This window comes from Pristis pectinata, chromosome 8 (genome assembly GCF_009764475.1).
Source record: "Pristis pectinata isolate sPriPec2 chromosome 8, sPriPec2.1.pri, whole genome shotgun sequence".
In the NCBI taxonomy this organism is placed as follows: domain Eukaryota; kingdom Metazoa; phylum Chordata; class Chondrichthyes; order Rhinopristiformes; family Pristidae; genus Pristis; species Pristis pectinata.
In genome coordinates this window covers 90,320,397-90,345,673 of record NC_067412.1, presented here as the reverse complement: position 1 = coordinate 90,345,673, position 25,277 = coordinate 90,320,397, and the positions used below count along the sequence as shown (strand labels likewise).

Below are 25,277 nucleotides of genomic sequence, written 5' to 3'. Positions count from 1 at the left end.
TCCAGACATGATAACTGCAGTTCCCTTCTCGCACACCTTTGATATTTCCTCTTTTATGCTTTGCTCTGGCGTAGGGCAATCTTTTTGGGGGCCTGTAGACCACTCTGACCTCTGCTATTCCTTATTTCCACTCAAAGCAATTCCACATCAGAATACACTGCCACCTATTACTACTTCACCATCATATTTATACCCACTTAATCCAAGATCCACAAGCAGAATTATCTTGGTAGGCCCATTGTTTTGGCTGGCTCTTGCCCCACTCAACATCTCCATATACCTTGGCTCCCCTTGTTCAATCCCTTCCCATCTACATCTGGGACACCTCTCATGCCCTCCATCATTTTGATATCTTCCAATTCCCTGGCCCCCACTGCCTCATTTTCACCATGGACGTCCAGTCTTTATACAAGTCTGTCCCCCATCAGGAAGGTCACAGAGCCCTCTGCTTCTTTCTGGAACAAGGACAGAACCAGCTCCCCCTGACCAACACTCTCATCTGCCAGTCAGAACTTGTTCTTACGCTGAACAACTTCTCTTTTGATTCCTCTCATTTTCTACAAATTAAAGGCATAGCCACAGGCACTCACGTGGGCCCTAGCCATGCTCATCTTTTTGATGGTTACATGGAACAGTTCTTGCTCATACCTTCTCTGGCACCACCCCAAACTCATTTTGCATTGGTGTTACCTCCTGCACTTGTGCAGGACTCATCAATTTTATCATGTTTGCTACAAACTTCCACCCTGCCCTTAAATTCACTTGGACAATTCCTGATACCTCTCCCCCTCTTCTGGATCTGTCTCCATCTCAGGAAACAAACTATTTACTGACATTCACTATATACCCACCGACTCCCACAGCCAACTTGACTACACTTCCTCCTACCCAATCTTTTGCAAGAACTCCATCCCTTATCCCTTACCTATGCCCTGTCAGGTAACTCACACTCATGTGATCCTTTCATTCTCCTAGAGAAACAAAGGACTGCAGATGCTGGAATCTAGATGAAAAACACAATGATGCTGGAGGAACTCAGCAGGACAGGTAGCACCCGTTGAGAAAAGCAGGCGGTCAATGTTTCGGGTCTACTTCTGAAGTCCTGTAGAAGTACTGAAGAAGGGTCCTGACCCAAAACGTTGGCTACCTGCTTTTCTCCACGGATGCTGCCTGGCCTGCTAAGTTCCTCCAGCATCATTGTGTTTTTCACCTTTCATCCTCCTTCCATTTTCTCCCTCTCCTCCCCATTGTCACCCAGTTTCACTCCCATCCCTCTCCTGGTTCCACCTGGTTATCACCCACATACTACACCTTCTGGTTCTCCTACCCCCTCCCCCAACAGGTTTCATCTGCCCCACATCCCTCCCTTATCTGGTTCCACTTATCACCTTCCTTATTTATCAGGTTTCAACAACTGCAGCCTCTTGTTACCACTTATCTTCCAGCCTCCGTCTTTACCTTCCTCACCCCACCCCCCACCTCACCTGGCTCCATCAGCCCCCCGTGTAGTTAAAAGAGGGCTATCATTTAAAACTGAAGTGTCTAGGTATTTCTTCTCATAGAGGATAGTGAATGTTTGGAATTCTTTACCCAAGCAGGTTATGGAGATTAGATTACTGGAGATATTTAAATATGAGATAGATTTTTGTTAGAAAGATCAGGGGTATTGAGGGCAACATAGAACTGGCAAAGAAAAGGAATTTAGGACTGGGGCACATTAGCCATGTTTTCATCCATATTTTCTCATGTGTAACTCGTTAATTTTGAAGCAGTCCTTCTTATTTCTTTTGGCTCCTCTAATTTCTCAGGCATCCCTGATTTTCATCATCCACCAGTGGCTGCCTAAACCCAAAACCCTAGCATTTTTTTCCCTAATATCTTCAGCTTTCTAGCTTTGCTACTCCTCAAAACCCCTTTCTTTGACCAAGCTTTAATTGTCTGTCCTGATAACTCCTGTAGTTCACGGACAAAAACCTTTTTAAAGATAAGGCTCTTAAATGTCTTGGGGCATTCTGTCAAGTTGACAATGCTAGGTGCTAAAATATTGAAGGTGCCAAAGTACTGAAGGTGCTATTTCTATGGCATTTCTATGATGGTAGTATTTCTACTAACGTCAGAGCCCTGTTCTGATCTAAGTTGCAGAGTGGCTTCCCCTGGTTTCTCTTTGGTTTAGGCCTCTGCACTATTAAATCATGGAGCAAATAACAATAATGTTTATTATTTTGTACCTTAAGATCTCTCTGAAGTGCTGACAAGATCCCAGTAACTTTCGTAAGATTCATTGAGCTACATGGTCTGGCTGTATTTGTTCCTTTTCTACTGTTATTAACGAAGAGATTTTATTTGAACATAGTTAAGTGGACTCTGTGTTGGTAAGCAATGAAAGGTTGGTACGATGTTGAATGAGAATTTTGGACTGTAGTCTGAGGTATTCTTTACCGACAGCATGGCTACAAGATTGCTTCTTCACAATTCCCTTGTAGCTAATGACTAGAGTTGAAGTCTCAAAATGTCAAAAGTATACACTGTCATAATGCATAACGACTTGAGAACTGCTCTGTTGAATATTACAGAGTTCTTCAAAAGCAATCCAGGCACAGCACCTTTGTTCTACTATGCAACAAGTGTGTTCTATAAGCTGCAGATGGCAGCATGACATTCAGTTGAAGCATGTCAATCATGTGTGAGTTGTGCACTGGAGCCAAGAACCATGAGTTTATATTTAATAGGAAAATAGAAAATGCTGAAAACATTCAACAGGTTAGGCAACATCTATGGAAAGAGAAACAAAGTTAACGTTACAGGTCAAAGAACCCTCATCAGAACCCTGTCGGGCCTTGGGAAGGTGGTGATGAGTCTTCTTGAATGGCTGCATTTTGTTTGATGAAAGTAATTTCACTGCACTGTGAGGGAATCCTTTATCTTCAACTTAGTAACAACAAAGAAAAGATAATTTCTTTCCCAGTCAGAACAGTGTAAGACTTGGAAGGGTACTTGCAAATAGTGGTGCTCTCATACATCAGTTGCTCCTGCCCTCCTTTGTAGTTGCAGTCCGACATTGGAGAAATGCTTTTGAAGTAGCCTAGATCAGTAAGTGCAGTGCATTATGCAGATGGCATACACTGTAACCACAATGCAGTGTGCAGAGTGTGAATATTTAGGGTCACAGATAGGGTGCCAATTAGGACATAGTGGTGGAGAAGCTGGCATTGCTCATGCCATAGGAAGACCCCCTCCTGCTGGAGATGGTGATTGCCTGACACTTGTGTAGCAAGTAACCCATGCCTGAACACTGTGTGGGTCTTAATGCATAAAGGAATAACTTTTCACTTTGAGTTGTTGCAAACAGTGTCAACATCGGCAATCAATGATTGCTAATGATGGAACACTGATGACTGAACAGTGGCTGAAGATCGTTGGGCTGTGAACAAGGTCCTAAGGAATTCTGTGGTAAAATCCTGAAGCCTAGATGACTGACCTCCAATAACCATAGCCAATTTCTCTAGTTTTAAGGTAAAGCCCTTCTCACATGCACAAACTGTTGTACTCTGTTTCAGTACAAGTTTGCAGTCTAACCTGCACTACTGAAAGTATTTCATTGGCTTTAAACCACAATAGCATCTCCTGAAGTCACCATGTAAATGTACCGTATATCTTTCTTTCTGCTGCATACTGTGAGAACAACTTCTTCCCAAATGCTATGCTTGGATAGTATTAATGCTGTAGGAATATGCTGTGTTGATTTTGTTAGTAAATATTTGTATGATACCCATACAATAGCTGACACATTAATGAAACCTCAGTAGTCCAGTCTAGGTGCATCATATCACAATGCTCTAAGAGTAACAGATAATTGCTTGGAAACATACTCTTTTGATTATTTCTAGTTATTTTCTTTAATAATAACATTTAGTATCAGTGTAAGGCAGTGCTGTAATGTTGAAAACAATGGACAAAGAAAAGCAACAAAGAAAAGGCCAAAATAATTTGTGGAACAAAATTTTTCACCAACAGACCTATACCTCCCAAAAGAAAAAACACCTTACCACAAATATATAACTCTGGGGAGAAAAGTGTCTTAGTACACAAATCATACAATGAAGATCTCCACAGGATTCAGATTAAAAACTTTACTGTTTAAATGGAATTTTATGATGATCCATGGAGTAACCTTCAGCAGGCCAGTGAAATGTCTGTTGTTTGCAAAAAAAATGGTTTCGTGCTTTCATCAAAAGTAAAAAAAATTACTTCCTGGGGTTATCGATAGTATCCACTACATCCATAATAAATTAGAATTACAGTTTGTTGTAATGACAGAACACAACGTATAGAATTTGTAAACAAATTAACTACTTTACTACCATCTGGAAGCAACACAATGCATCTTTGGTGCATCATGAAAGCTTTATGTACTGAAAATCCATAATCACATTTAGCATGGCTTCAATCTTTCCATTTTTCATTCTGTGTGCATTCCTTGGTATAGCTGGTAGTCTATAGACATAATGGGATAGGGCTACAACAGAACATCCTTTATTGAAGTCAGTAACTCTTAACTTCTATGATCTTTGCTCAAGCCAATCAACATCACCTCCCTAAAGTAGTTTGTATTGAGTCTTTTGTTTCTCATCTTGTTTGTGAATTATTTTGGTAATACAGCTGTTCTTCCAAATTTTCTGTGAACTAGCTCTTTCACACAGCTTAAATAGGTTATAGAATCTTCCTCTGACCTCTTGCTCTTCAGGTTTATGAATTCTGAAATTGTTATATCACTTGATGTAGGCTACTTGCATTGTCTTTTCTGCTGATTCTCTGATAAGCAAGCTATTTTGCTCACTGGGCTCCTTTTTTTACCCCACAATCTTATGTTTCTCTCTGCAGATTCTTTTGTCAATGATATCTTCTGTCCTAGTATTTCACAACTATAATGATTCAATACCTGCGTCACTTGTTGTCCAAATGAATCAGGTGGATACTCAGCTTTTATTGTATGGTGCCCAAAAGGTCAGCATTGCAAATCCATGACTCTCAAAGAATGCTCTCCATATGCTCGTTAAGCTTTTGAAAATGTACCCTGTGTTAACATTATCCACTCCTTTTAAATCCACTGCTGGAAATACCATATTCCCATTCATTGCCATGCTGCTTCATTCTGACACTTAACTTTCCTTCATTTTTCTTAGTACATAACACAGATGCTTTAACCAAATTGCACAACCTTCTACCAGGAAGGTCACACGTTTAAATGCCTGGCACTCTTTTTAGCCCAAGCTTCATGTTGAATAGACTGCAATGAAATTCCATCTGCAACAATGCTGGTACCTCACTACCTGCATGTCAGTCACAGCAACTACCCTCAAGGGGAAAGTTGCCTGTATCTGTTGCACTCTCATTCGAAGTTATGCTTTCTCTCACTCTTCCAGATGCTGACATAATAGTTACAGACTGGTATGAAGATAGTGACATAATAGAACTACCTAAGGGAATCTCATTTCATCTGCATTCTAGAATCCTGGTCTGCCAGCTGGAGACTCTTTGGTGCCTCCAAAACTCACCAAATCTCCTCTTCACCACTTACAAAACACAGTGCCTTAATATGAGTAACTCTATCCAGTGTGCTCCCATATCATTGACATGCAATCATAGCTCATTACTATAATGGAGAACTGTCCTTATCTGTTTCACCTGATGGCCCAACAGTTCAGTTCCTCCATAACTACATTGATTCCTCCTGTACGCACTCAACGTTCTTTTGCTCTGCATTGCAAGAAAAGACTTGCAGAATTTCAGATACACATCCCGACCCACAAAACAAGATAGATATCAAGATGCATAATAATAGCTGCAATATGTGACCCATTATTTTCCTCATATGCCCTTGTAGGGCACACTGGAGTAGTATCTTCATCAAAACCATCTCACATTTTTAAGCAGCATCTCCATGCTGGTGGCTATTCTACACATTCCCTCCAACACCAAGTCTGCGATATTAAATAGTTTTGTCAGAATTCTCTCATCAGCCAGCCTGCATGTTAAGTGACCTGTAGCACTCAATCTAAAACTGCAAATTATATCCATTTGTCAATATACTTAACTCTAAATATACAATGATTTAATTCCCATAAAAGATGCAAAAATGGCATTTTATGTTATCTTCCCAGGGTTTGACAAACATGGGGGTGTAAGGTTGCTGTGTTAGGTAAGAATGAGGCTACAAATAGATCAACTATGATCTTACTGAATGGTGCACCAGGGTCAATGGGTCAAATGGCCTACTCCTGTCTTAATTCATATCTTCATACCAGTCTGGCACATTGTTTGCAAGGTATGTTCTGTGAGTACAACCATTAGAGACTGCTGCTTAACAGTCCGTGGGATACCTCTCTCACTTTAGACACTAGATCCTGGATGTTTGTGAGAGGGACGTTGCATTGCCAATTGAGTAATCATGTATACCTTTGTACTCTTCTACACATTATACCATTTGTTCCCCTTTACACATATAACACAGTTACACTTGTACTCTTCCTTCCTCACCATCACAAATGTCTGTGCGCAGTATCGTAACAAAAGTACTGGCGAAATACGATTCTTTTCCCCCTAACAGGTAATGATTCATCTTACTACCAGTGAACTTCATAGTTAAATTAGCAAACTTTTCAATGCTAAATAATGAAGTGGCTTGGTGAGTGCTTCAGAATTCTTCAAAGGATTATAACTGTATTCACAAAACAAGTTTTTTTTCATGACTTTACTAGTGAAAATATATCCTTTGCAGATGAGTTTCAAAAACTTGCAATCACAGGATTTTACTAGAGCTTCATCATTTTAGATAAAAATCATACTTTTGACCAGTTTTGTTTTGATAAAAAGCCATGCCAGTCACAGTCCCTCAATTGAAACTTTACTGTTAAGAATTAAAAGCAGAAATGAAGACTGGATTTAGAAATTAAAATGAATAATGCCAAGAATTTAAAAACAAAACATAAATCAGAAATGATTAAAATATGGAATAGTGTGACAAATATATTAAAAACGTGAACTGAATAGGCCTATAAACCCTTGGCGGAAACTGGAAAAGAAGTCGGAAAAGCAGACTCGATGGGCCGAATGGCCTACTTCTGCTCCTTTGTCGTGTTCATGATCTTAGTTGAACTGTATCTAATTTTTTTTCATTTGACTCATGCTTTCAATAAATGACAGAACTGAAGTTCAGGAACTGCACCATTAATTATTTTTATAAAATGTCTCCAGTGGTTGTGCAGATTGCTTTCCCATTTCCTGTTTTTGAATTTCTTTCAATAATGTACTTAGCTGAGTGAGAAATCAATGTCCACATCTAAATGCTCCTTGCCAACCTCAAACTGAGACCTTGCCTTCTATGTTGTTGTTATATTACTATCTTGAAAATAAAATAAAGGTGGATCTACTATCTTGAAAACAAAATAATCCAGAGACTGAAAACTGAACAAGTGATTCAAGGATGAATAAAGAATTTTTATTAATGAAAAATTCCAATTTAGTACTTTCAAATTAAAAACAGTAAATTGCATACTTGAAAACTGTTGTTCCCAGATTCAAAATTTAAACTTGAACGAGAGGCAAAAGTGGGCTGCCCTTTTTGATATTTTCCTGAAAAAACTCAAGTCATGCAAGGGTTAGTGAACAGGCTGAATGGTGATTATCCAGGAAGACTAATAATTTCTTGAAGTAAAAATTCATGTGGCATGAAGAAAAAACTCATTTTTTAAAAATGTTGCTCATCTGAAGTATACACGAGACTCTTTAGAATGCTTATAATGCATGACCATCCAGCAATAGACGACAAATACATGCTGCAATTTAATAAAGTCTTAAAGAGAATTTGTCCAAAAATTCTTTCAAACATAATCTAGCTACACTTTGATTCACTAGCATATATGGACCAGAAATGCTAATCTTTATTCAATTAATGAGACCATTTTAAGACAGCAAAATAGGATGAAAATTGTTCCCTCAAGCTTGGTACAATCCTTTTTGTTAAAGCTTCACAATAACTCACTCAAAGTAAAAACAGAGGCAATTACAACAAAATCACTGCTTAAAGGAAACTTCTGTAGGCAGCAATACAATCTGTTCTTTTGCTTGCAAGAACAATTCAGTTGACCTTGAGCAAGCCAGTGCTTTACAACAATCTCCTTACTCTTAAAAATGTCACTACTAACATCAAATTGAACTGCAATAGAATTTGAAATACATTTGCATATTTCGTGCAACAGAGTGCAGCTGGGAAACAGTGGGAATACAGCGTTCCAGAGACTGAGTTCCTGGCTTCACGATTTCCTAGTTCTTCTAAAATGTGCATTAATGACACCTAAAGTGCAAATAAAAAATTAAAGGGCTGAGCTGTGCTGGGTTCAGCCTGACTCCTTGGCACGTTGCCCATTGTTCCGGCCCACCCACACTTATCTTGGCTGGATACAGAATTCTCAACAAGCTGACCTTCCAGCCCCGGTGCCACATGAGGAGGCACAATGAAGCCTCAGAGGTGAGTATGCCACAGGTGGCATTCCCCTGAGGCTGCAACTCTGGCACACCTCAACAGCCATTATGGGGATAGAAGTGTGTCTCCTATTGAAGCTTGGAGCCTGCTTTTGTTAAAAATGAGACACATAAAATACATAAAAATTGCTTTAAATAATTAAATACTGAAAATAAAACTACTTTAAAATACATGAAAATACTAAGAATTAAAAACATTAAAATGAAGTAAATAAAACAAATAATTATCTGAACTGATTTATCTTTTATAACTTATGTATAGAGCTAGCTGGTGTAGGATCAGAGGAGCGGATCTTTCAGTGTAATAAACAGTCTGCTGGAGGAACTCAGTGGGTTGAGCAGCATCTGTGAGGGGAAGGAATTGTCAATGTTTTGGGTCGAAACAATGCATCAGGCTCCTTTGCCTTCACAGATGTTGGTTGACCCACCAAGTTCCTCCAGCAGACTGTTGGTTGCTCCAGATTCCAGCATCTGCAGTCTGTCTTCTTCAGTGTAATGATGGAAATTTCCAGCATGATCAGACTCTACCATGGACTCTATGTGGAGTGGAGGGACAGATATGTCTGCAGTAGGGTTGAGTCTTCCTTACCTGGAACCAGCCAAATAGCAGATGCTCATTTTGAAAACATCAGCCACAGATAAGCTCAATTCAGTCCTATTGCTTACTACATAAATACCAGATTGAATTTCTACAGAGGAGCTCTTGACCTTCAGACAGTCCATACAAATGTAAAAAAAACATTACTTTTGCTTTTAGTAACAAAAAAATTGCATATGCTGGAAATCCAAAATTAAAACAGAAAATGCAGGCATCACTCAGCAGATTAAGCAACATCAGTGTGGAGAAAAACAAGAGTCAATGTTTTGGGTCAAGATTCTCCATCACAATTGGAAAAGTGAGAAAACAAGTATGTTGAATTGTGTAGAAGGATAATTGATTTAGTCTAAGGTTTTCTGCTTCAACCCAAAAATGGGCTTCAAAGAAAAGATGCCCTGAAAGAGCTGAAAAAGGGATTTCTTGTTTTCTCATAGTTTGTCTGGACCTTTTGTCACTATTAAAGGGATTAATCTTGAGTTCCCCCAAATCAAATCCACCCCACTGAATTCTTGCACACCTCTTGTTAAACAACAATTATTTTCACCAGTCTAGATATGGTTGGCTGTTTTTTTCTGTCATGGAATCACTATATGTGCACAGCACTGCTAGTCAGCCAAATGCTGTGTTACAAGTTTTTTAGCCTATTTTGGCAAGGCAACCATTTGGCCAGACAGAATTTTCTGCTCCGTTCCTGAACCAGCACTGGAAATTCCAGCACAAAGATCAACCCTACGGAAAAGCATCCCATCATGTAAAAACAAACCATGCTCACGACTGAAATGTTAACTAATTGGTCACAAAGTGGAGAATTGAGGTTTCTCTTTCATCCTTAAGACACAGAGGTCCTGCAGAGGAAAATTTGGGATTGGAAGCTACTCTAATGTAATAGATTAGGTGCCAATTGCATGACAAGAACTGGTCACCTGGCCATGCAACTCCCTTGTATCTAGCTATCATCAAGGTGGAAATGTAGCGGTAATGGAAGGAAATATATGTACTCCGGAGTCTTCCGGAGAGTGAACATGAGGAAAGCATCTGGCCAAGATGAGTCCCTGGCTGAGTGCTCAGATGTTAGGCTGATTAGCTGGCAGGAGTATTTACAGACATATTTAACCCCTCTCTGCTTCAATCTCAGGTTCCCACCTGTTTTAAGAAGAACACTATCATCCTGGTACTGAAGAAAAGCAAAGTAACATGCCGTAATGACTACTGACCAGTGGCTCTGACATCCACTACAATGAAGTGCTTTGAGAGGCTGGTCATGGCACGCATCAACTCCAGCCTCCCAGATAACCTCTACCCACTGCAATTCACATATCGCCGAAACAGGTCTACAACGGACGTCATCTCCCTGGCCCTACACTCAGCTCTGGAGCATCTGGACAATAAAGACACCTATGTTAGACTATTGTTTATTGACTACAGCTCTGTCTTCAGTACAATAATCCCAAGCAAACGTCACCAAACTCCGAGATCTAGGACTCTACACCTCCCTCTGTAACTGGATCCTTGACTTTCTGACCAACAGACCTCAATCAGTGAGGATAGGCAGCAATATCTCTAGCACAATTATTCTCAACACTGGTGCCCCACAAGGCTGCATCCTCAGCCCTCTACTCCCTATATACTCATGACTGTGGCCAAATTCTGCCCTAACTCCATCTACAAGTTTGCAGATGATACCACTATAGTAGGCCGTATCTCAAATGACGATGAGTCAGGGTACAGGAACGACATAGAGAGCTAAGTGACATGGAGTTGTGACAACAACCTTTCCCTCAATCTCAGCAAAAGAGCTGGTCACTGACTTCAGGAAAGGGGGCAGTGTACATGCACCTGCCTACATCAATGGTACTGAGTTCGAGAGGGTTGAGAGCTTCAAGTTCCTAGCAGTGAACATCACCAATAGCCTGTCCTGGTCAAATCACGTAGATGCCACAGCCAAGAAAGCTCACCAGCACCTGTACTTCCTCAGGACGCTAAAGAAATTCGGTTTGACCCCTTTGACACTCACCAACTTTTATCGATGCACCATAGAAAGCATCCTATCTGGATACATCACAGCCTGGTATGGCAACTGCTCTGCCCAGGACCGCAAGAAACTGCAGCCCAGCATGTCACAGAAACCAGCCTTCCCTCCACGGACTCTGTCTTTACCTCTCGCTATCTTGATGAAGCAGCCAGCATAATCAAAGACCCCACCCACCCAGGTCATTCTCCCTTCTCTCCTCTCCCATCAGGCAGAAGATACAGGAGCCAGAGGGCACATACCACCAGGCTCAAGGACAGCTTCTACCCTACTGTGATAAGACTATTGAATAGTTCCCTTATACGATGAGATGGACTCTTGACCTCACAATCTACATTGTTGTGACCTTGCACCTTATTGTCTACCTGCACTGCACTTCCTCTGTAGTTGTGACACTTTACTCTGCATTCTGTTATTGTTTTTACCTGTACTACCTCAAGGCACTCTGTACTAACCCAATGTAACTGCACTGTGTAATGAATTGACCTGTATGATGGGTATGTGAGACAAGTTTTTCACTGTACCTTGGTACAAGTGACAATAATAAACCAATGCTCTCTATTTTGCTCTACCTGTAAGTTGTAAATGCCTGCTTCCTCCATTACCCTCATGCTCACAATCTTTCACTCTAAGTATGTGGTACACTTTTCTTACAGGTTGAAATGATAGTTAAAGATTAGTAAGGTGTCCAACAGCTCCTTTGCCCTAAGCCCTCGCACTGGGATTAATGGCTGTACAGTTAAAGGAGATCCTTGATATCTTCCCATTCCCACATTCTAACATGTGCTAAGTCCTCCCCTGAATTCAGCACTCATCTATCAACCCTATCCTTGCTTAGCTATGAAGTCTCTCCAGATTCAATTTTTAAATTTAAGATCTTTCTGCTGATTTTAAAGAGCATTTTAAAAAAGTGAAGGCCCTTCAACCCTTTGATCTATTCAATAATACCTTGGCTGCTGTTGCAACTCAATCACCATATCCTCTGATTCCTTTTGTAAGCAAACATTTTCTGAAATAAACTCAATAGTTGAGTATCCAAAGTCTCTGAGGCAAAGAATTCCAAAGTTTCAGAACACACTGAAGAAATTTCTCCTCCTCTCAAATAACCTACCCTTTATTCCGCAAGCATGAGCTCCAGTTATAAATGCCCCAGCCAGGAGAAACATCCGCCAAATATCTATGCAGTCAAGCCCCTGAAGAATTTTATCAATTCTTATTCTTCTAAGCTTCAGGGAATATTGTTCTACTCTGTTCAATCTCTTTTCGTATGTCATCCTTTAATACAAAACTCTAATTTATATTCCATAATTGTCATAGTGGAAGCTAAACCTACAATTCTGGATTAGCTGCCATGGTGCGATATGAAATCACAACTTCAAATTGTTCGTTCAGGTCTCTGCACTACCTGTTTGATAAAGAGGCCAAAACTGCATGCAAAATGCCAGATGGGGTCTCACCAAGGCCATGTACAGTTGTAGCAAGACATCATTGCACCTGTACTCAAACCCTCTTGCGATGATGGTCAACATAACATTTGCCTTCCTAATTGCATGCTTTCAGTGACTGGTATACAAGGACATCCAGGTCAAGTTGCACCTTCCCTCTCTCTTTCTCAATTGTACACCGTTTACATAATAATGTCTTTCTGTTTTTAGAAAGTAAGTGGATAACCTCACATTTATCCACATTAGAGCCTCCTCAAAGCTCACATTCCAGCACACCCCAACTTCCTTCAGCCCCACAAACTTTGGGAATGTCACATTTAGTTCTCTCATCCAAAGTGGCTTCAAATCTCATTCCAGGACTTATGTACGTAATATTGGCAAACATTTCAGTGCTGCACCGTTAAAAACTGTCATCTTTTGAATTACCCAAATCCACATACATCTGTTTAGATGCACAAGATATCTAATTGATATTTTTTTCTTACAGAAATACAACACCTTTCTTTCACCAAAAGGAGCAAAATAGATTAACTTGTCATTAATTAAACTTGCCAGTCAACAGACCTTGATACAGCACCTGGGATGCACTGCTGGAGCGACTGGTGGAAGCAGAGTCACTGATAACATTTAATAAGTGTCTAGATGAGCATTTAAATTGCTTAGGCATATAAGGCTATGGGTCAAGTGCTGCTAGACATAATTAATAATGATGGGTGCCAATGGTAGACATGGATGTGGTGTGCCGAATGGCATCTATATGACTGAGTATTTACAAGCAGGTGCCCATGTCTTTCATAATAATAAAACTGTATTCAAAATAACCATATTGACTTTTCCTTTGTTGTGAAGAGGTGAAGCATTATATAAATTTAAGCTCTTTAGCTTAGGGACAATGGGCTACCTAGAGAGCCAGCAATTATCTGAAGACCTAGAATAAAGAATAAAAAAGCTAATTCATTTTGTAAGGGAAAATGACAATGTATAATGCATACTATGGAGAGATTAGCTATACATGGAATGTGCAAGCAAGTGCCTTTGCTAAATAAACAGTAGAAACCAGGAGATAGAGAAAAATTTGCGCAACAGCTACCTTTTAAGTAAAACATTCCAAGATATACTTGTGTGTGAATTAAATGGGAACAAAAATTTTACAAGCACTATCAGATCTAATTTGTTGGAGGTTGCACAACCTAATAAATACCACCTAAATGCAGGTGAGTTGATAATATTTACTCAGCATACTTCAACTGGCTACAAGAGTTACTTCTGAAAGCATACCAGCTTTATTCCCCACCAACCCCTAGAATGAGGTTTTTGTAGTCCTGTTAGAATGAATGAGTTAAGCAATGTTACTAAACAACATTTGTTTTCCACACTCCCTGCGCGCCCCCACCCCCCCCACCCCCCATATTGCTACAGGGTTTGCATGAAAACACAAGGCTTAAAAGCCACATTCTTACCTGGTAAGACCTTTGCCCATTTGACAACACGTACAAGTTGTCTTTCCCCAAGTTCATTGAGGCTTGTCAACAAACTGGCTGATGTATCAGGTCGTGTATTGTCATATCCTGAATATACCACATCAGGCTCAATGGACTGTAGCACAGCTAGGAAAAGGGGCTGACATTGAAATTTCTGCATTCTTGGTACGCCAATCCTTGGTGCGATCATGAGATTGGTATCCTGCTGCTTTTGTGTAACCGAAGAATCCGTTTCCTCTGCAGTTTGGAATGGTCTCGTATTCTTCAATTTTCGACCTTGAAAATAAAATTATGGAATGATCACCTTGTGTTAAATAGAGAGAAAAAGTGGCAATAAGTAAAAAAAATACTTCAAACACAAAACAGTATCAAAAATGATAAAAACTGCACTAGTTGTCACATATTCAATATTCCTTTCAGCACATAACCTTTTACAAAACAAATAGTTATTTTTGTAATCATTACTTGATATTGTGTAGATACAACAAACAATTGTCAATGAACAGAAGGCATTAATTTGCTCCAAGTGCAGACTGAAATGGAAATGAGTTTGTCAGTTTCGTGCCCCAGTTTCAAACTTACAGTAATTCAATTCTGTCTCCTTTGGCTACACCAATAAATTTTGTTGACAACAACACATTTGCCTCATTTTGGAAGCTGTTCTGTGTAAATATCTGTTGTTACAATTAATGCCATATAGGAACTCTGTTGCAAAAAAAAAGTGAGGTCTTGGAACTCATCTGCAAGCAAGCTGCAATACAGCATCAGTGGCAAGTATGCACTGAAGACAAGAAATAATAGTCGTTAAAGTGACATTATGGTTAAACAGCCCCTGAAGTAACAATAAATAGCATCCGAAGTATTTTGACACAGATCTAGTGGCCTCTTCATCCAGATGATGTCTTACTACATGAACTAACAAAGTGAGTTACATACTATCAACATTGTGTTAGCTATATATATATCTAGAGGAACATGGCAATACAGATGCTAGTTTAACATAACTTCTAAGTCTGTTAAAAATGACAGGAAATCAAAATATTTTTGAGTTGTACAAGATCATGATGGATTTAGAATCATTATTTGGGAGCTGATCTATTAGTGCATCCTTATTTGGAAGCTGATCTATTGGTGGATGATTTAACCACCTGGGAACACATTTAAAATGACAGACAAATAACAGGGGGAAGATAAGAGAAAAAAATAAGAGCATGGTTATAATCTGGAAATCTTAACTGCAAGAATGGTATAAACAAGGTCTTCCAAAAGAGAACAGAACGGCAGATAAGGGACAATAATGGGCGAAGTTCTTGGCCACATCTCATCCATTTCCCACACCTCTGTTCTCACCCATCTCATGGAAGAGAAAGGATAGCATTCCCCTGGTCCTCAGCTTTCACCCCACCAGCTTCCATATTAAATGGATCATCCTTGGCAACCTCTGCCAGCTCCAAGATTCTACCACCAGACACATACTCCCCTCCCTTCCAGTTCTGACATACAGTAAAATGTTAACGGTTTCTCTTTCTACAGATACTGCCTGACACATTGTTTCCACTATTTTCTGTTTTTATTCAACCCAAAATTATCCATTGGGTGTTTGTGAATCAGGCATGTGACCATAAATGTTGCTGCTAAAACCTTAGGATCTACTTCAGGTAACAATGTATGTCCAGAACGTTTCACACTGCGGTAGTTGGATGCCTTAAGTGGGAGGTGTGGGGAGGGGTTTCAGACACATAAAAAGAGATCAATAGTTTCCCTTTGCTGATAATTAGTAACTATTGACCAGTGTGCTTCCTTGGAAAATCTACAACCGCTGAGATCCTCACCTATAAAGTGCGTTTAACCATTAAAACTTTAAATTTTAATTGACCATAACTGGACTGTACCAAACATCCCTGAAAATAAAGGCAGGATTTTCTGCTTAAAACTGCTATATGTTAAAAGAGTGAGAACTTCATTGCTGAAATTAATATTTGCTGGCACATATGTTCCATATTGATCTGTTGCAAGCTCTCAAATTATCAGCAAGTCTGATTACTGCAGATATTGCAAAGAAGGGACATATTTGACAATATAAGCAATTCTCTTCCACATACAAGGGGTCTTACTACTGAATGAATGAATGTTGCAACAATGGCAGGGGAATAGAAAAGGACTCCTAAGGGCGACAGGTTGGTGAAGAGCAGTGCCTACCAGAGGCATGTTCTTTGTGCAACAAGGGATGGGAACTCTCCACAGCCACATGCTCCAGGCAAGAGGTCTCTGTAAAGACAAGAGAGCAGTCTATAAATGCCCATGATGCTGGCAAATATTCACATCCACTCTCCTTGAGGCTGAGGTGAAGTCCTCTCTTGAGCAGTGAGCAGAAAAGTGGAAGGTGACCATGTCCCTGATATCTATGGGCAAAATCATCCAGACATTAGTATGTGGTCAAGCAAGAGGTTGTTGAAGGCCACAGGTCTCAATGAGGACAAAGGATGCAGTATGATTGCAGCCCGTTTAAATATTGTGGATTCAGGGAAAACAGTTAAGGAAACCTGGTGACCTGGGAGTGAATGGGAACGGTTATTTTCTGACCCGTGAGCTTGAAAATCTTCAAGAATTTTGCTTGTTACTATACTGGTGATGTTATTTAAGAGTTTTATTCTAGAAAGTATTGCTAATGATGAAAATCACACTAAAAAAAATGAAGAGATGGATTTTCCAAAAGCATAAAGCAATGTACATAAAATCACTCTACTGGTTAAGCCTATTTCCCATAACACAAATGTGTGTTTTTTTTAAAAAGTTGTGTGAATGAATTTGTAGCCTGCTTAGTTTTAGAGAAATATAGGACTGCAGATGCTGGAATCTAGATGAAAAAACAACAAGCTGCTGGAGGAACTCAGCAGGCCAGGCAGCATCTGTGGAGAAAAACAGACGATCAACGTTTCGGGTCAGGACCCTTCTTCAGGGCTGAAGATAGGAAAAGGGGAAGCCCAATATATAGGGGGGCAAAAGCAGAGCAGTGATAGGTGGACAAAAGAGGGGAGGTGGGGTGGGCACAAGGTGGTGATAGGTAGATGCAAGTAAGAGATAGTGATAGGCAGATGCAGGGGAGGAGGGAAAGAGGGTCCACCAGGGGATGGGTCAAAGCTCTGGAGGCAGGTGCCCCATGGGGGCAGGGACAGAGAAGGCAGGGAGGGGGAGGGGGGGGGAAGAGGGGTTTGGTTTACTTAAAGTGGGAGAACTTGATGTTCATGCATTAGGCTGTAAGGTCCCAAGATAGAAAATGAGGTGCTATTTCTCCAGCTTGTGTTTGGACACCTCCTGGCAGTGGAGGAGGCTGAGGACTGACATATCTGTGATAGAGTGGGAAGGGGAGTCGAAGTGACTGGCAACGGGGAGATGCCGATCACTGTTATGGACGGAGCACAGGTGTTCTATGAAATGGTCACCTAGTCTGCGTTTGGTCTTGCCAATGTAGAGGAGGCCACACTTGAAGCACCAAATGCAGTAAATGACATTAGGGGAGGTGCAAGTAAATCTTTGCCTCACCTGAAAGGACTGTTTGGGTCCCTGGATGGAAGTGGTGTAGGGGCAGGTGTTACACCTATGGTGGGGACAGTGGAAAGTCCCCGGGATGGGTGGGGAGGACGGAGTGAACTGGGGAGTCATGGAGTGAGCGGTCCCTGCAAAAGGCAGAAAGGGGTGGGGAGGGCAAGATATGCTTGGTGGTGGGGTCCTGTTGGAGATGGCGGAAGTGGCGGAGAATGACACATTGGATACACAGACTGGTGGGATGAAATGCGAGGACAAGGGGGACCCTCTCCCTGTTGGGTCTGGGAGGGGTGGGGGTGAGAGCAGAGGTATGGGAAATGACAGATGTGGGTGCAAGCTCTCTTGACCACAGCTGGGGGGGGGGGGAAAAGCCCTGGTTAGTAAAGAAGTTGGACATCTTAGATGTTCTGGAATGGAAAGCCTCATCATGGGAGCAGATGCAGCGGAGGTGGAGAAATTGAGAGAAAGGCATAGTGTCCTTGCAAGAGACAGGGTAAGAGGAGCTGTAATCAAGGTAGCTGTGAGTGTCAGTGGGTTTGTAGAAAATATCGGTAGATAAAGAATCTCCTGAGGTGGAGAGGTTGGGAAAGGACAATGAGGTATCAGAGACAGTTCAAGTGCATTGAAGAGCTGGGTGAAAATCAGTGGCGAAATTTATGAAACTGTCAAGTTCCGCACAGGTGCAAGAGGTGGATCAATGCAGTTGTCGATACAGCGGAGAAAGAGTTGAGTAATGGGGCCAGAGTAGGTCCTGGAACAGAGACTGTTCAACATAGCTAATGAAAAGGCAGGCATAACTGGGGTCAATGCTACATCCTTGGTCTGTAGAAAGTGAGAGGAATCAAAAGAGAAGTTGTTTAGAGTGAGGACAAGTTCAGCCAGCCAGAGGAGAGTGTTAGTGGGACTGGTTCTGCCTCTGGTCGAGAAAGAAGTGGAGGGCGGTGAGGAAGTCATGATGGGGAATGGAGGAGTATAGAGACTGGAGTTCCACGGTGAAGATGCAGTTATGCATGTCAGAGAACTTAAAGTTATGGAAGAGTTGCAGAGCATGTTAGGTGTGAGGGCTTATTTTTATCCTATCAGGAATTCCTCATGACAATCCTTTCAACAAGCACCAGCAATGTAGAATAGAATTGACCTGTACGATCGGTACGCAAGACAAGTTTTTCACTGTACCTCGGTACAAGCGACAATAATAAACCAATACCAATTTCATTTTTAGACTTTATTGGTGTGCTAGTTATGACTCTTCACAGGACAATAGCCAAATCATTCAAAACCATCAAACGAGAATTTCTGACATCCCCTCAGAAGTCCCATATAGCCAAGAAGTCAATTTCTACCAGTGATACCATTATTTATTCTATAATACTTTCCATACACGAGGTAATTCAAAACCACCAATCTAGAATTCAACATTTAATTTTTTTGGGACAGGATTCTACTATTTGGGGTAGTGTAGTGATAGAGCAGAATTGTCATCAATTTCTGCCCTGATCAATTTTTCTGGGGTATTTTGGCAGTCAGGGTAGATTCTTGTTAAGATACAAATGCCCATAGGGAAGCTTACTAACATTCAAGAAAAAGATGAAGTAGCAAGCCATCTTAAGTGGAGCAGGAAAGTCCAAAGGTGGATTATCTTTCCAGCTTGTTAACTCTTGAGAATTCTGCCTGAAGTAGTACACAAGGGTTAACATGAAGGGATGGATCTCTTCCAGGACTTGTGAACTCTGTTCAAGGCCTTAGTACTACTGAGGCCTACTGCCACAAGAGGACACAGGTTTAAGGTGCTGGGGAGTAGGTACAGAGGAGATGTCAGGGTTAACTTTTTTTTTTACTCAGAGTGGTGAGTGCATGAATGGGCTGCCGGCAGCAGTGTTGGAGGCAGATACGATAGGGTCATTTAAGAGACTTTTGGAATAGATATATGGAGCTTAGAAAAATAGAGGGCTATGGGTAAGCCTAGTAATTTCTAAGGTAGGGACATGTTTGGCACAACTTTGTGGGCTGAAGGGCCTGTATTGTGCTGTGGGTTTTCTATGTTTCTATCCTTGATTAGCAATCCTGTAAAATCTCAGTAAGAGGGGCAGATTGGAGCAAAAGTGGAAAATATAGTAGTATAGTTTTTTTCTGTAAGCTTTGAATACTATTTTTTAGAGGTAATTCCATACATTACTTTTCTCCCAAATGTGGCTGCCTCCTTATTGGTTGGCAAAATTGTGTTGCATTTAGCAGAAGACAACAGTTTTAAAGACTCTGAAAGTATACTTGAGTTGTCCAAATGGCATGGATTTGGATTGGACAGATCCCGCCTAATCAACACCCTCTTGTTAGGGGAAGTGATAATGAAGGCACTTAATGAGGACCCATATAAGGTACTTCAATTCCAAAAGATTAAGTCCATACAAAAAGCTCTTGTATAAAACCAAGGCTCTGCAGATTTAGCGCAAAGCCCTGCAGGTGGATAAGAAATTGGGTAAAGGGCAAGAAATAGCAAACTCTCATGGGGAAAGAAGAGTTGGTAAAAGAAGCTGAATGGAACACTTCAAGGCTCAATACTGGGTCCAGAAGTGTTTCTATTTACATTCAGAATTAAGATTCAGAAACTCAAACATACATCTGCAAATCTGCAGATAAAAAAGAAAATGGAATCAGGGCAGTAAAATTGGGAGAAACAGTTCAGAAATTAAAGAATAAATGCAACATGACAAAAAGTCTGGTGAAATTCAAAGCAGGCAAGAATAGACTGCAAGTAAAGAAAAATAATGATACATGGAAAGTAGATGATGTTGCAGAAATCTCTGGCTCATAAGTAGGTGTTATGTCCGAGGCAGTCCAAATTCCATTTTAATAAGCACCATACTCTACAAGTTTAACTGTATTCATTCACCCCAATTCTGACAAACCCTTCTCCCTAGAAAACCTCAGGCTCAGTACCCTGATCTCCATGAATTCACTCCTGTATACAGATCTTAGGACCTACTGTCAAAGCTGAGAAGCATGTAAGATAGAAACTCAGTTCCAGAAGCACTTCATCAGAAGATCATTTTAATGAACGAGTTGTTTCTCTCTTCATATATGCTTCTTGACCTGCTAAGTACTTCCAGCATTTTGTTTGGAATTTCAAGCATCTGCAGCTTTTTGCTCCAAATATCTGAACTATATTCCCAGATCACCATGCCAATCATATGTTCATGCTGATCTCCTATCTGTGCTATGTGGATCCTGGACAATGCTCTTCAATCTGTCCTAGTGTTCTCAAAACAGGCTGTGTGCCGATATCTATTTATTGGTGACAAGGCCCCCTTCTCAGTATAGTTAGACCTTGTACATGCATTCCGAATGCTGGTTATTTGTGCCACTGATCAAACAGCTAAGGCACATCACAGTGGTCAACAAACTTCTAATCAAGCATGTTTACACTAAAAGTCAAATGTGCACTTGCCATAACTATCACAGCTGTTTTCTGTTCAGCCATGCGTGTATTCACAAAATCCTGACATAAAACTGCATTTTCTCTGGTTTACTATGAGCAAAAGGAAACTTGATTTAGTATTTGTTGATTCCAATCATTTATATACATTTGTTATTTCATTATTATATTTTATTTCAGTGATATAAAGAATAAAAGATTTTTCACTATGAAAAACTGAGAGATTGAAAGGTGTTAGGATTCAGAGACATGGGTGTCCTTGTAGATGAATTGCTTAAATTTAACATACAGGTAGAGCAAGCAATGAGGAAGACAACCGTATGTTGGCCTTATTGCAAGAAAATTTGAGTGCAAGAATAAAGATGTTTCACTGAAATTATAAAGGGCCCTCGTGAAATTGGATATGAAAGATTGCATACAAATCTGATCCTCTGACACAAGGAGGTTACACTTGTAATGGAGTGCAGTGAAGGTTGCCCACATTAATTATTGGAGTAGAAGGGAAGGGGATGGGGTAGAGGGTGGCATTGGAATTGTCTTATGAGATAAAGGTGTTATGGCTAAGGGAGTACAGATTCTATTTCATAAGCCCTAAACCCCACAAGCTTAACTCTACCCACCCAGCTCAATTCTGACAAATCTTTCACTTCAAGCCCAGTGCTCTACTCTCTGGTATCTTGGGCTTTTATTACAAGAGGATTTGGGTGTAATAGTAAAGATGTTTTACTACAATTATATAGGGTGTTGGTGAGATCTACCTGAAAAACCTGAAGAGGTGCGTATAATTCTGGTGTCCATAGCCTAAAAGGATATTCTTGCTATAAATACTATACAGCGAAGATTTACCCAACTGGTTCCTAGCAAGGCAGCTCATCATAAGATGAGCGATCAAGTAGGCTAGGCTTTTATTCTTTAGAACTTAGATGAATGAAAGGTGACTTCTTTGAAATGTACAAATTCTTAGAAGGCTTGACAGGGAGGATGCTTCCCCTGGCTGAGTCTAGAACTATGGAACACAGTATCAAAATAAAGGGTATACAATTTAGAACTGAAATAAGAAGAAATTTCTTCATGCAGAGCATGGCGAATCTTTGGAATTCTCTATCTAGGGGGTTGTGGAGGCTCAATAACTGATTGCATTCAAATTAGATTGACAAGATATTTGGATATTAAAGGAAACAAGGGATATGGGGAAAGGCCAGGGAATTGCTGGAAGATCAGCCATAACCTTGTTGAATGGTGGAGGCTCAAGTATCCAAATTGTCAGTTCTAATGTGAGAAGATTTTATCTAACATAACATTTACCATCAGTGTCCGATAACCACGATATATAAAAGGATATAACACAATCCACCCAGATTTGTGGGCCAAAGATGACTGAAAAACCTTCAATTTCCATACAAATACAACTAAAAGTACAACTTCAACAAAACAAAAATAAATTGCAGTATCAGAAAGGAAGCTCTGAGGCCGCAGTACTTATCTGAGTTCACATTATTAACTCCTCAGGTCTCACCTAATGCCACTATACTCATGCTCAGTTTCAGAGCACTCGAGAAATCCTTGCACCTTGGGTTAAATTACCAAACCAAACCTAACGTTGCTCTTAATATACAATTACCATCCAACATACTACCATATATCATCATCCACCCACCCGTGGGGGCAGGAGAGGATACTGACTGCTGCATGATGTGCTTGGGTTAAATCTGAAAGTCTGTAGGGTTGGGTTGCATTTTCAACCCACCATCTGTTTTTGCAGATTTAACCCCTTAATCTCAACTATAACCCAACCCACTTTGAGGATGAAATCACTCCAGTGCCTTTCTGCTCTTCTTTCAGTTTCATACTGTATTTTCTCAACTCTGTTCAGATTTCTCTCGTGATTAACAGTGTTCATCACACCTCCACTGCTATTTCCTTCTGACATTTCAAGACAACCCCCACACAATCCAAAAATATACTTGAAACACAACAGAACTGCATGGTAAAATCAGATGTTGTCTGAAATCCTTGGAGTTTTTTGCAAATCTATTAACCACACTGTAGCTAAATTAGCAAACTGCAATTTACATGCTACTGCAAACATATTAAAGGTTCATTATAGCAGGCACATCCTGCAATCTACAATGGTACATTTAAAAAACTGCCCCCTTCGAAGACAATAAGCTTGTCCAATTTCTGCATATAATGGCTGCCTGACACCTCAATGATAGAAACTTCTTACCAATTCACAAACAACCAATTTCTTCCAATAATAAAAACATAAGAAATAGAAACAGGAGTAGGTCATTCAGCCTTTCGTGCCTACTCCACCATTCATAACTGATCATTTATCTCAGGGCCACTTTCTTGCACTTACACTATATTTCTTGCTCCTCTCAATAACTAAAAACAAAACTATTGATCTCTATCTTTGATACATTCAGTGACTCAGCCTCCACAAACTATTGCTTATATCCTCTGGTTGAAGAAATTTATTCCCATCTATCCTTAATGGTTGACTCATTATTTTGAGGAAGTGAACCCTGGTTATAGACATCTAAACCAGAGAAACATCTTTGTACATCTATCCTATCAGGCTTCATGAGAATTTTGCACATTCCAATGAAATCACCTCGCAATCTTCTAAATGTAAGAACAGAGGGCCAGTCTGCTTTACCACACATGCTATGACAAATCTACCATCCCAGCTATCAATCTGGTGAACCCCTGTTCCACCTCCTCTATCACAAATATATTCTTTCATAAGGGGACCATACCTGTACACCATACTCTAGATGCCACCTCATCAGGGCTATATATAATTAAAGCAAGTTGCCTCTACTCTTTTACTCAAAAAGCTACCTTAATAAAAGCTAGCATACCATTTGCCTAATTAACTGCTTGTTCCATGATTACTTTCAGTGATGTGTGTGCTAGGACATCCTAGATCTGATGAACACCAACAATTTTCAAAATGTCACCATCTAGAAGAGTCTTTTTTTTTCCCTATTAAAGGGGATAACTTCACATCTTTCCACATTATGCTCAATCTGGCATGCTTCACCCATTCACTTAACTTGCCTATATCCCCCTGAAAACTCTCTGCATCCTCCTTTTAGCCCAAACTGTCACCCAGCTTTGTATAATCAGCAAATATGGTGCTTCTGATCATTGAGACAAATTGTGAACATCTGGAGACCCAGCACCAATGCTTGCAGCACCCCACTAACCAGTCTCTGAACCTGAAAATGGCGTGTTTATTCCTTCCATTTCTAGTCTTTTAACTAATCTTCAAATCAGGCAGATATATTATCCCCAATACTATCTCCTCTAACTTTGTTTAATAATATTGTGTGGAGCTTATCAAGGCACCTTTGAAAGTCCAAATACACCAACTAGTTGGTCATCATCTATTCTGCTACTTACAATCTCAAAAAATCTTAACAAATTTGTCAAACATGAATTCCCCTGCATAAATCTATTTTGACTTTGCTCAGTCCTATCATTATATTTAAGTGTCCTCTTACGATTTCCTTAATAATAGATTCTAGCATTTTCCCTTCTACTGATGGCAGGTTACCTGGTCCAGTTTCCCTGGTTTCTCCCTTATTTTGTTCTTAAATAGTAGGGCCACATTAGATATTTTTCAGTCCATGGGAACCATTTGCAAATCAATAGAATTTTGGCAATGATGAACGGTGCACATCCACCTTCTTCAAAACCCTAGGGCAAAGGACATCACATCCCTGGAGATTTATTGCTTTTCAGAACCATTAATTTCTCTCATACTTTATTTTTACTGACACTAATTTCTTTGAGCTCCTCATTCACTCCAGACCTGTAGCTCTACACTATTTCTAGGAAAGTTTCCGTGTCTTTGAAGACAAACATTATTGGTATTGGTATTGGTTTGTCATGGTCACTTGTACCGAGGTACAGTGAAAAACTTGTCTTACAAACCGATCTTACAGGTCAATTCATTACACAGTGCAGTTACATCAAGTTAGTACAGAGTGCATTGATGTACTACAGGTAAAAAAAACAATAACAGTACAGAGTAAAGTGTCAACAGCTACAGAGAAAGTGCAGTGCAATAAGGTGCAAGGTAACAACAAGGTAGATCGTGAGGTCATAGGTCATAGTCCATCTCATTGTATAAGGGAACTGTTCAATAGTCTTATCACAGTGGGGTAGAAGCTGTCCTCAAGTCTGGTAGTAC

General features: G+C 40.2%; 1 protein-coding gene across 2 annotated transcripts in view; it reads right to left on the bottom strand.

The window, feature by feature from the left end:
- Positions 1-25,277, bottom strand: part of ar (androgen receptor) — a 144,244-nt gene that overhangs the window by 39,103 nt on the left and 79,864 nt on the right. For both annotated transcript variants that reach the window (XM_052022350.1, XM_052022351.1), the window contains exon 4: positions 14,074-14,370. In XM_052022350.1, the coding sequence (XP_051878310.1) occupies positions 14,074-14,370 (297 nt within the window). The remainder of the gene's footprint in view (positions 1-14,073; positions 14,371-25,277) is intronic.